Source organism: Oryzias latipes, chromosome 13 (genome assembly GCF_002234675.1).
Source record: "Oryzias latipes chromosome 13, ASM223467v1".
NCBI lineage: Eukaryota > Metazoa > Chordata > Actinopteri > Beloniformes > Adrianichthyidae > Oryzias > Oryzias latipes.
This window is the reverse complement of record NC_019871.2, coordinates 25,179,112-25,191,736: the sequence shown is the minus strand read 5'-3', so window position 1 is coordinate 25,191,736 and position 12,625 is coordinate 25,179,112. Positions and strand designations below refer to the sequence as shown.

The window sequence follows — 12,625 nt, the reverse complement described above, 5'->3', positions numbered from 1 at the left end:
ATTAGATGACGAGGCATTTGGCTACCTTAAGAGAGTCATAGTTGGTTTAAGACTGTAAAACCTCTTACTATAAACTTTTCTCAGACAGACATAAACATTTTTTACACTTTTCCCTCTAGTTTAAACTCTCAAAGTTCAAACCTTTGCAGAGAAATAACTCCAGCAGTAGCGTTGAAATTTTTTGAAAAATTGTGTGATATTAGTGATCAACATTACGATGATGATATGACTTGAGATACACGAACACATAGCAAAACAAACAAAAAAAACAAATAACACATAACTTCTATTTCACTGCAACAGTTAATTTAAATGAAAGTCAACATTATTCTGAAGGTTATCTCGACAGGAGAGAAGTAAGAACGTGTATGTTGGGGAAACACACCAAAGAACAATGATCTACCTTTCTGGTAGTACTGGCAAAAAATTCTAACGACCCTGAGATAGTGTTTACTTTTTAAAAAAACCTAATGGTTTCTCTGTCTATGTATGTGTAGTAAACATAACTATTTTTTGGGTTTTATGCTGTCTTTTGCTATATACACAGGCTGATATAGCGATGTCAATACATTTTCACTTTATTTATTTATTAATACCCATCCAGTATTACAGAATGAAAACAAAGACTTGCTCGCTCGTGATTAAAGATTTATGTAGATTTAGCTAACTGAACCCATTCTGTACAGGAGACATGGCTCAGAAGAGATTGATTGACACCACAAACAAAAGAATACAAAACAGCGAGACTGCGAAAGGTTAATTTCTATAGTAAGGGAACACTGTATATACAGTATTAAATATTTCTTTGTTTGTTTTGTCTTCTTTAGTTTGTTTATTTTGATTGCATAAAAAAACAATTCCAATGTAAATGTAAGAATTGAGAGAACTGATTCAGTGAACAACCAGTGTTTGAAGATGAACTAGTTTTCTACACATCTTTTTACACTGAATCATTAGCTGTTCGACCAGAGTGATCATGCAGTTAGTAAATAACTTGCAGATAAAATAGGAAAACTGTAGCTGTACCATTATTATCTTAAGTTGTACTTTATCGTGGATTTGCAGCTCAAAAGTACGGTTTGTGAAGTCTCATCAAAATTTCTACAACAATTCAGATGATCCCTCCTAAAAGAATGAAGCGATCGTCATCATAAGTAGGCCATGAAGCATAAAATTGGTGCTTTTGAGCAGAATTTTCTTTCTCCAATTCTGTGAATGAATAGAGGACCATAAAAGCTCTCCTTCTCACTCTGTCTATTAAAAGCTGGGGTGTAGTAGTACTAAGCTTCTCACTGTGACGGAATATTACTTTCCCTGTTCCTCGCTTTTATAAGATCTGCTTTCTTCAAGTCTGTAAAAACGGGGCAAAGCTTTATGACCCACATAAACCGCACAACTGCTTTGAATATTAGTTTTCTTCTCTGGTGTGCACTTTTATATTTATGCACGCATATTGTAGGAACATTTATTTCCCTGCAGGAGTAAGAGGGTCATATTTTATTGTTTTAATATAAGTGTAAACTGTGCAAGATCCCCTGTGCTGAGTTTCAATGGAAGTGCACATTAATGAAATTAAATGTCACACTAGCAGAAATGGGGAATACATACGTTACCAGGCTAATCTTTGTGTTTATTTCTCTAGAGGTTAGCCTCCCATTTTTAGATTAATAGAAGAGGAGACACTTTTTTTATCGAGGAGTGCTGTACTGGGCTGAATAATTGGCTTTGGGAACTTGCGATGACTTGGACAAATGTTACAGTGTAAGAGTTTAAAGGGATTGTCGTCGGATTTGAAAAAGCCTCTGTTTACCATTCGACCTCCAGGTTTCTTTGTTGTGGAGAAAATAAAGACTGCACCCATTTGTGTTTTAACGCTGCGTATTCTACACATTTGATTTCCCACTCCCCTGTGATTTATATGTTTAAAGGCAAACCAGTTTTATTTGTGAACCATCTAATGTACACAGAGGCATTTCACAATGTTTTACAGAGATGGAACAATGTTTGGTAAATTACATGTAAACAATAACAGCACAATGAAAAATGAACAAAAGTACATTAAATGATAAACAAGCAGTAGAATTTAAAAATCGACTTTATATTGTTCCGTTAGTCAGTGAGGCCAAGAATGATGTGATCAGAGCTCCTGGTTCTGGTTAAGGTGTTTTGAAGGTTTCTAACAATCTAATCTGAAGACAGAAGACTCCAGGTAATCCAGGCTGCAGGAGGAAACAGCTTCCTAATACCTTTCTAGACTTGAGATCTCAGAGTCTCACTGATTATCTACAATGTTAAAAAGTTGATTTAGTTGTGGTCTAAATATGAGCACTCAAAGTCAGATTTGAGTCTGTTATGACACCAAGATTTCACATTTTTAGTCTTATTGCTTCAGAAATTTGCTCTTTAGTAAATTCGCTTTGCTTTCCTCTTTCCAAAACCAATCTGAGTTTGACTGCATTAGACTTGGCCGCTCTAAGCAGCAGCAGAAAATGTTAATCCACAAAGTTGAGTGTTTTCTACATAATTGTAATTTTTAGTGTGAATCATCGTGTCCATGTGCATGGTAATAAGAAGAGGTCCAACAACTGAACCCTGAAGAGCACCACATGACATGTAGACCCTCATATGTTTAGATCAGCGATGAAAACAACAAAACTTCAAGATTAGATCTGACCCAACTGGAGTATACCTGAAAACACCACCCACATGTCTGTTCCATGTGTGTACAGGCTGTTTAAGACTTGAAAATGAATTTTATGGAGTGTAGCCTGTATGTTATTTTAATACAATGGAGTATTAGGGTCACCATCAAAGAAGAAAATCTCAAAATATATGTGATTGGAGTTGTTGAATTATGAGAATAAAAGTCACAATTTTATGAGGAAAAAAGTCAGAAAATTATAAGGAAAAAAGCCGTACAAATAGGGAAAAAATATTCAACAATTTACATGAATACGGTGGACATTTATGCTTAACAAAGTCAGAGTTTAACAAGGAAAGGAAAGGAAAGGAACAAGGAAAGTTTTGAAAAAAAAATTAAATTTAGCTTTTAAATGTTTTAACAAAGACAATTGAACATTACTTGTTTAATTTATGTTGCAGGGAAACAGACCTCCCACAGGTCAAGAATCTCGCTGATCATGCTCTACATATTTTCTAAATGTACAACTTTATTTTCATTAAAATACAACTTCTGAATCATAAATATATGATTTTCTCATAATTTCACAACTTTATTCTCAAATCTTATATGAATTTTTTCCCTTTATGGTAAGCCTAACTATTGTTTCAAAATATAATCTCACACACTTTTTATATGGACTGTTTCATGTAATTTTTTAAGGAAAACAATTATAAAGTCCTGATAAACGTCTAATTAATCCATCTTAAAACAGAATCCTCCCTCGTTAATTGTTATTTTTCTGATCAAAAAGGCCAATTGATAAAACCCTTGGGTAATGTGTCAGATAATAATAATAATAACAATAATAATACTGTGATTATTATTATTATTATTATTATTATCATTATTATAAGCTGTCAGATCATCATAAAAAATGACATATTTTTACACCGCCTATTAAAGTATAAACTTGTGCTCTCTGATCTGATTTTCTTTGCGTTAGTAGGAATATGCTTTCATCACAGTGAGAACTCTTATCAAAGAAAAAAACAGAAGTACTAGTATTCGTGGGGGTCAGAGACCACAGAAACTCGCGAATTAGCAGAATCCCAGAATTCGGAGAACCATCCTCCACACTTGCAGCCAAAAAAACGCCCATCACCGATCCTTCCTCATCAAAAACCCTTCTAAAACATTTTCTGATGCTTTGTCAAATATTTATTAAAGATTATTGGAATATTGCTCACACATTAGGAGAGTCACTCTGTCTCTCTGTGCCCTATAACCAGGAGCCCAGGCTTCCTCCTTCATCCCTTACTGTAAGTGTGAGAGGGTATCTACTTCCAGAAGAGGCCGGGATAATCCATCTTTCATTCATCCAGATGATAATTAGTCACCGCGATCATCTTCTTCATCGTTTTAGGGTATTTTCTGGCTGCTTCTGAGTCAGCTGATGCCATTCGTCCATGCAGGGGCACAAACTTTGGTTATAGGGATTCAGGAACGGCTGGAAATATGTGTAAAATATTCTTAAGCAGCTGGCAAGGAAGCAGGCGAGCCGGCGTGCCCAAGCAGCACCTCCTTCACACGCAAAAGTCTCACACAAGCGTCTTGAGCTGGGTTTTTGTGATTAACCCGTGGAGTCACGTGACTGAAAAATAATTAGCGAATACGTGATGCCGCAAATGTTTACAATATTTAAGCGGATGGGGACTCTAAAACATTCCTTACTTAAAGAAATAAATCCATAGTCCAAGCTGAAAGAAATGAAGGTCTGGAGGAAATGGGACGCTGTCACTTGGTGACTTCCGCAGGGTTGCATAAGTCAATGCAAACAGCTATACCTCGTCAATGTGTCAGTCCAGATCATATTGTATTTCGCACTGAGGCCTTTTTAATGTCATGGGACGCTGCGCCTGCAGGTCACATCATGTGCAGCCTGAATAACAATCGCACCGCCTGAAATAAGCGGTCGAGGCTTCAAATGGCATTTCAGCTCAGACTGCAGATTATTTATGGCAAGACCTGAACAGCTGTTTGGTCTAAGACTGTGGATTATAATTCACATTTAGTCCAACTTCATTGTTTTCTTGTTTTTTTTGCATTTTAGACACAAGCATCCGGAGCAGCTTCTGGCAACAACAAGGCCGCTGGAGGACAAGGTAAGACAAGACCGACGAGTTTAACTTTTTTCCCATCAGTTTTGAACCCCCGGCTTTCCAGGTTTTGCTAGGGGGAGATAGACATGATTGAAATGTGGGTAAGTATGCAATAATTTACTGTACTCCACTGCCCGGGCTTATGAAATCGGTTCTGAAAGGCGTGAGTCAAATGATTGACAGCTTTCAGTGCACACGTGCGGGCTGAAACACTCACGGCCTGACCTCAGGGCTTTCTGTCAGAGCAAATCATAATCAGAATAGGAGTTTGATATGTTGTTTTGTTTATTTGACACTGAAACCGGAGCACACATTTAAGATGGTTAATTCATAATGTTCTTCAGACACTAAACTGCGTCACTTGTGATACCTGTGGGTCACGAATGGAAAAGCACGTCCCAAAGTTGAATCATTTACACAAAGTGAGTAAAATCATTCATTGAAAAGTGAAGGAGTCAATGGACAATCCTTCTAAATCAAATATTTAAAGGTCCTCCAGATGACGTGGATGAACGTGAAACTCATTCAGAATTTGACCTGGAAGTAGGAGAAGAAATAACCTCTTAGCAGTAATGGCCACCAAAAACCACAAATCCAGTTAAAGTCACTCCTCCACATGGCACCAATTTGCTGCAGACTCGATGGCTTGTGACTTGTACTGGTGTGAGGTAAACTACGGTGGCCTTGAAGTGCCAATAACATAGACAAATCACTCAACGCTGAAAACATATTAAAGATCACAACAACCAAAAAATTCAAAAAGATTACTTTACATTTTAGAAAGAAAAACACAATTCTGGAAAACACATAATAAAAAAAACAAAATTTCACAGCAAGGAGGCCCCTGGTTCAAGTGCCAGCTGGGGAACCCAAAACAGAACATCAATGGGGGACTTTTTTTAATGGAATTTGCATGTTCTCCCCGTGCATGCGTGTGTTCTCTCCCACTGTCCAAAAAAAAAACCATGCTTCATAGGTTAATTGGTCAATCTCCAAATTGTCCATAGGTGTGAGTGTGCATGGGTGTGTGATATGTGTGACCCTGCAACAGACTGGCAACCTGTGTTCCCTGCCTTCGCCCAAAAGTGGCTGGGATAGGCTCCAGCAGCCCCGTGACCCTGAAAGTATCATTAATTTCACTAGGTGTGTGAAATTTGTAGTTTGATCCATGCCTTGGGGATGAGCTGCAGACACAGCCGCACTCAGGAATCGTTTAACCCTCCAATCCAACCCTTTAATAAGAAGTGTCATGCAGGCATTAGGTACCACTTTTAGGGTCTTTGGTATGACCTGGCCACTGCGCTGCTTAATAGATAAAAATAAGCTAGACAGAATATATGTGCGCCTCACTACCAATCCTGTATTCAGCTTCATGAAACATAGGTGGAACTGAATAAGTGTCTAGTGTATTAGCAGAATGCAGGAACAGTTATTCAGATAAATATAGCATAAAAAACATGCTAACAAGTCAACTAAATTCTTTACATCAATTTAAATCACACAATTTTTCATTGTCTGTCACTTTTGAACAACTCTTCTTCTGTGTTGCTGTCAGTAGCAAACATTGGTGAACAAACTTAAAGTGCCCTCTAGTGCTTGTTAGTGGGAAAACAATGAACATATGAGCCTTTTAAAAAAAAAATCTAAATCGCGTATAAGTCGCACCTGAGCAGAAGTTGCAACCCTAGCCAAACTATGCAAAAAACTGGGACTTATTCTTCCAAAATATGATAGTTTCCAGAAATCAAAATGAAATGTTAAAAAAATGAAACAAAATAAGAAACTCAAAAAGGTAGGTATTATGAGACGTCACTGATTGGATGATGATGTTAGAGTTTTGAAGAAGAGGGAAGGCTGAAGAATGAATGTTACCTGAACTGTGGTAAAGAGTTGATTGAGCAATCACTGAACTTTGCAGTGGCTGTGGCCAGAAGCTTAAAGAAATATTGTCTGTTGAAAGATATCGCCCTGCAAATAACTTCCGGTTGAAAAGGTGAACAAACGTCGTCGTCCAAACAGCAATGTCAGATAATATCTACCTTTTCCATTTTTTTTTTATTTTGTTGTATTGTTTAATCTTTTGTTTTGATTTCTGGCAATTATTGTTGTATTTCAAGACAAAGCATTTTTCTTTCGTTTCATTTTTTGAAATTGCGAAAAAGATCTTTTGAGAAAAACCCCAGATCAGCTTCAGAGTATTTTTTAATAGATCACTTGTGAAAGCGGATACATGTTCTTTTACTCAGACAAATAAAACAACTGAGAGAAGCATCTGTTTTTGTAGAGTCTTAATGATGATTCCATATCTCAAATAAATGTGGCCTGCTTTAGTCCTGTGGGAAATACTGATCAACTCCATGTGACAAGTGTGTAACTAATCATCTTTTATCGTTGAACTTCTCTATCATAGTGGAGCAAATAAAGTCAGCAGTGTAAAAACCAATATCCTCCCTGCTTCCATGTCCTCTAAATCAGGGGGAGGATTTGATGTTTTGCTCTGACTCAGCAGCAGATCCCTGATATGGACGGGAATCAAAATTCAAGTTTTTTTCAGCAAATGTGGTTCACCTGTTAGGCATATCCCTTCAAGAGTCGCCACACCAAGTCTGGTTTTACTGATTCGCACAGGTGGTTTAGCAGAGATTTTTTATGCCAGAAGCTCTTCCTGGCACAACCCTGTATTTCATCCGGGCTGGGGACCTGCACATGGAGACCCAGACTTCAGCCCCCTTGTGGCTAAATAGGCAGTAGCATGAAAAGTCATGCCTATGACCAACTTTGGATGAAGGTGATCGTGCCCCCTGGGAAGCAAACCTTGGTTTCATAGGCGACAATCCTGGAAGCTAACCTAGCAAATCTGGAAATATAAAACATAAAAAATAACTCCAAATGTTTTTGAAATTTTAGGTATTGGTGGATTTAGAGATACAAGTATTCAATTTAAATGAAATTTCTTTTTCTGGCTGTATTTTATTTTTTTAACATACCTGCCAGGTGGGATTATTTTGTTTAGATAGGAGTCTTAAAGCATAATGTCTTTCTGGTTTTTCTGATTTGTCCAATTCTATAAAAAAAAATCCTCCACTGTCCTATAAAAGCTGGTGCTGCATTAACTCTGAATGAGTTTAACCAGCAGCAGCTCCCCACATTATAGTTATGTTCCTTCAGAGTTGGGCTATCAAGCTTTAGTGTTTAACCCTTTACCACCAGATCTAACATCAGTGTTTTTCATTCTTCTACCAAAACTCTTCAACCATTTAGGCAAATAGCATAATTCCAGTGGAAGCAGAGAAAACCAGTCATGCAACACTTTACAGTAGTGAATCGCTTGCAGAGAAAAGCTGATATGCAAAGCCTTTTCTTTGTGTTGGAAACAGCTGATTCATGTTGATTGTGTAAACGGTCAAAAACTTGCCAAAGAGCATCTTATTATTTTAGTCGTCACCAGTGGCTTCTCCGGAGTTATAGGGTTAAGGGTTCATTCCTGCTTCTTTTCTATAACAATTGCTGCTGTTTGATGTTTAAAAATATAAGCAATACTGTTCGTTTTAAGATGGACAACCCAGGAAAGGCAGAGACTAAGGAGCTGTTTAACAGTTTATTTCTAGAAGCTCAGATATGTGGAGGAGGAAGCAGTTATGTTAGTCTCTAGTGTGTTAGCTGAGTTTTCAGAGAAACAGGATGGGCAGGATGAGGAGCTGTGGTGATCAGTGAGAGGTGAATCCAGCAAACAGTTTAACCCTTGTGCTATCTTAGATGACCCCACCCTTACTGTCTAGTGGGTCTAGATGACCCAATTCCCAATGGTAACCCTTGTGCTATCCTAGGCACTTTAACGTTGGTAGTTGGGTCATCTAGACCCACTAGACAGTGCGCTAAACCTTTTTTCTTCAATGATTTGTGATCTTCACTGGTGTCCATGGATTACATGAAATCTTTCCACCTTTATCCACCTTTGTCATGGTATGGAGAACACGCCAAAGTAAGGGTGGGGTCATCTAAGATAGCACAAGGGTTAAAGTGCCTAGGATAGCACAAGGGCTAAACGGTAAATCCAAAAGGGGTAATCCAGATCCATAAGCAAAGGTCCGAACACTTTGTAAATCCACTCATAACTCAAAAGGGTGAGCAACCAGAAATGAGTTAATGTAAGCTTTAGCGTGAGCACAAAACTAAACAAACTGCCAGAGAAGCAAAGTGGAGCAGAGCAATGGCTCCAGCTGAGAACAGGTGAGGGAAATGAGGCTGATGAAAATGGAAGGGAGCGTCCTGAGTGACGGCAGCAGCTGGAGGTCTGGCTGCACCGGAAAACATCGGAGTGTGAGATGGACAGGCGGATTGGAACACCGTCCGTCGTTATTCAGTCGATGTACTGGTCTGTTGTGGTGAAGAGAGAGCTGAGCCAAAAAGCTCTCAACTTACCGGTCAATCTTTGCTCCAATACCCTTCTATGGTCATGAGCTCTGGGTCATGACAGAAGAGCCAGGACACACAGGAGAGACTACGTGTCTCAATTGGCCTGGGAACGCTTCGGGGTCCCCCCAAAAGAGCTGGAGGAAGTGGTCGGGGAGAGGGAAGTCTGGGCATCTTTGTTTAGACTGCTGCCCCTGTGACCTGGTCCCAGATGAGCGGAACAAAATTGATGGATGGATGGTCTCTGGCCCTTAAGGGCTGGAGTGGGGTTGTGCCTAGAGTGGAGCATCTAGAAAAACAAGTCTGGAGGCATTACGATGAAGGACAGTTCCTGAAAGTTCTCATATGCTTGATTTTACATTTTTTAGAAGTGTGTTTTATGTCAAAGCTGTCTATGAAATATGAGTCTTCAAAACTAACAAACAGTTTACACAAAAAATTTCATACCAACAGCTTGTGGCAGCCAAGGTTTTTTTTGTCAGATATTGTCAAGAGTGATCAAAAAATTGTCATTAGGAAAGCATTTAAATATTTCTTTGTTGTTCAATTCTTATACATTTCAAACAGCAGGAAATCAACTTGCTCTTAAAAACCGGCGATTATAATTATGATTAAACAGCTACTAGCCTGTCCTAAAAGAATTTATGAAAGGTCATCCAGCAAAGCATCCCTTCAAACAAAAACTAATTACCACATTTAGAAAATAACATAGTATTTAACTATGTGATGAAGAGACCACTATTTCAGTGCAGGTACATTTAAAACTCTTCTTTTACTGACTGCATCTGAGAAAACGTCTGTAGCTTTCACTGCACAAACACACATTAAGTTGCTGGATGACCTTGACAATGAATTTGTAGCCTATAGAAACTGCGTCAGCAGCATGATTCTTAATGCAGAAGTGGAAAATACAGAACAATGGGAACTGTTGCTCTCCTCCGCTCCCTGTTAGCGCTCAGCAGAATACTGTCTTCAAGAACAACCTCTTCTCTTTTAGATTCAATGATGACCACATCGTTTGGAATGTCCTTTTGAGTTGTGGAGCAGCTACTTTCAGTGACCTGTTCACCTGGCATCAGCAATTTTTAGGAATGTTAAAAGTTTGTTTGAATAAAATGGAATCATTTCTTATGTTTCCTGCTTTGCTGCATCTTTGTTGTGTTTATCTAAATCTAACATTAACAAAAGTGTATTCTGTATTGCACAAAGCAACATGGTATGGTAACTGCAGAGGCACTTCCATGAAAACATCTGCTTTGTAGAGTTATTTGACTTGTGAGGGTTTGAAGGATTTCATGTTCAGTCATCTTCTGCATTATTAGTTGACATATTTGGAGTCCAGATGTTGTGTGTTTGTGCAATACTTCTTTTTGCATCAAGGTCCTTTGCACAGACTCCCCCTCTCCCAGGAACATCTGCTACTACTACATTATGACATACATCAAAAACTAAACCCACTGACCGCAAAATCAAAGGGCAACACATGCTAATACTGTGGTAAGATGTGGGACATTGTGTCTGTGTTTGCTTTTTTACTTTCTTTTCCATAATTTATTACAGCAAGTGTTCACGGTTATTAGAATTGTTGAAAACATTTGTAATAAGAGCCACAACCACAGCATAAATTTAGAACAGGAGAAAATTCAAACCTGAGGGGCTGAAGTCATGCTTTTAAAATGAGCTTTAAACAAGCACGCACAGTCAAGTGACCTATTTTCTTCACAATTTTACAATTATTTCTTCTCACAATGTCAGATGATGTTAACGTTTAAACACATCATTGCTCTCTTCCTGAAAGAAGCCAAACCATTGCTCTGCAGCCCATAGATTCTTGTATTTTGTTCTTTATTCTGAATCCTAGTGGGTGACACACAAACTCTAAATAAAAAAACATTCGAACTTACAGCATCAATCAATACACAGCCAGTTCTTCAGGAGTGCTGTGCATTGATTGCAATGGTCTGATGTTCAAGGGCCTCGGGGTTGTGGATTTTCCTTTAATTTCATGCACTTTCAGCTACAGAGCCAAAAATACTAGCGACCCCTTTGCAAGTTTACAAAAATTTCCCCTCACCTCTGAACATTAATAGAATAGTATCTACCCTTTGAAGTTTGAACACGGCAAAACACTCCTGTGTTCTGTACCAACCCCCAGCTGATACATATTTTTTTTCCAATGCATTGGATTGTGTTTGCCAATTTTGCCAAATTTAAAAAATATTCTACATTGCAATTAGATACAGATTTCAGTACTGTAATAATATAAATGAATTAAAACAGCAACTGTTTTGTGATCTAAGTTTAAAGACATAAGTCATATTTCATGTTCATAAAAGGCCTTCAAAGGCCACTGAGCTGCTAAAGATGGACAGCTGGATTATTACACTTAGGTTGCTCACGATAAAGGGTACCTGAAGCTACACTCACATCACCTTCAGCAACCGCGTTCCAGCGAGCACTTTCAGTGAAAAGTCTTTGTAAACACGTGCACATGTGCATTTCGGGCTTCCACATTTAAAACACCTGCACCTTAAGGCCTAGCTACGCACATTTTTGAGACCGTTTTTGGGCTCTACATACAAAATGAGAATCCATTGTCAAAGTGAAACCAGGTCAAACTTTGACCAATGAGGGACTTGGATTTGTTAGTGACATATAGATAGTATCTCCTGTAATACATGGCAATGCCAACCCTTTAAATTCTGATCATGGAGTAGTAAATAATAATTGCAATTTGTGCCTGGCTGGTATTCTATGACACTATGTCTTTCACACTAAGTCATCGGAATAGAGCAGTGAATGAAAAAACCTGGAGCAAAATTTGCACGGCTTGGAGATTTCGCACCAAGCCTCTTTCAGCTGTACGTGGCGGACATGTGCTAGTAAACAGTAGTTAAAAAAAAAAGAAGAAAAACAAGCCCCTCCCTGCTTGTTCAGTGTGAACCATGGATTAAATGTGCGTTCAAGAACCCACGTTTTGCTTCTTCTTTCTTGAACACATGCCAGTTGTTTGGACACACATTCTCATTCAAATGAATGGGAAGGTGTGTCCAAACTTTTGGTCTGTACTGCATGTTTCCCAGTCCAGAAGCAGATGATGTCAAAGATATTTTTCTATTTGGTGTGGTGGAGTCTAATATATCTTATTAATTTTATTATATGATATTGTAACCGAGCTAAAAAATATAATTTAGTAAGATACTAATAAAAGCCAAACAGCTCGTATTTGCCCAATAACTCAAATAAACCCAGTAAAATCCCCCATACCCGAATGTCAATGATTATAAAACACACAAAGTTAGAAAAACTTATCAGGTAGCAGAAGCAAGAGGCAACCTAGCCTAATAAATAATTCATTAAAATGCACCAAACAGTCTGAAATTCATACTTTCCCCAACAACCCATCAAAACCAAACTCAGTAAGATCCTC

At 38.3% G+C, this 12,625-nt stretch overlaps 1 protein-coding gene across 1 annotated transcript in view; it reads left to right on the top strand.

The window, feature by feature from the left end:
* pcp4 (Purkinje cell protein 4) overlaps positions 1-12,625 on the top strand; it is a 40,859-nt gene that overhangs the window by 23,429 nt on the left and 4,805 nt on the right. Inside the window, exon 2 of the mRNA XM_023961741.1 lies at positions 4,734-4,785. Within this exon, the coding sequence (XP_023817509.1) occupies positions 4,734-4,785 (52 nt within the window). The remainder of the gene's footprint in view (positions 1-4,733; positions 4,786-12,625) is intronic.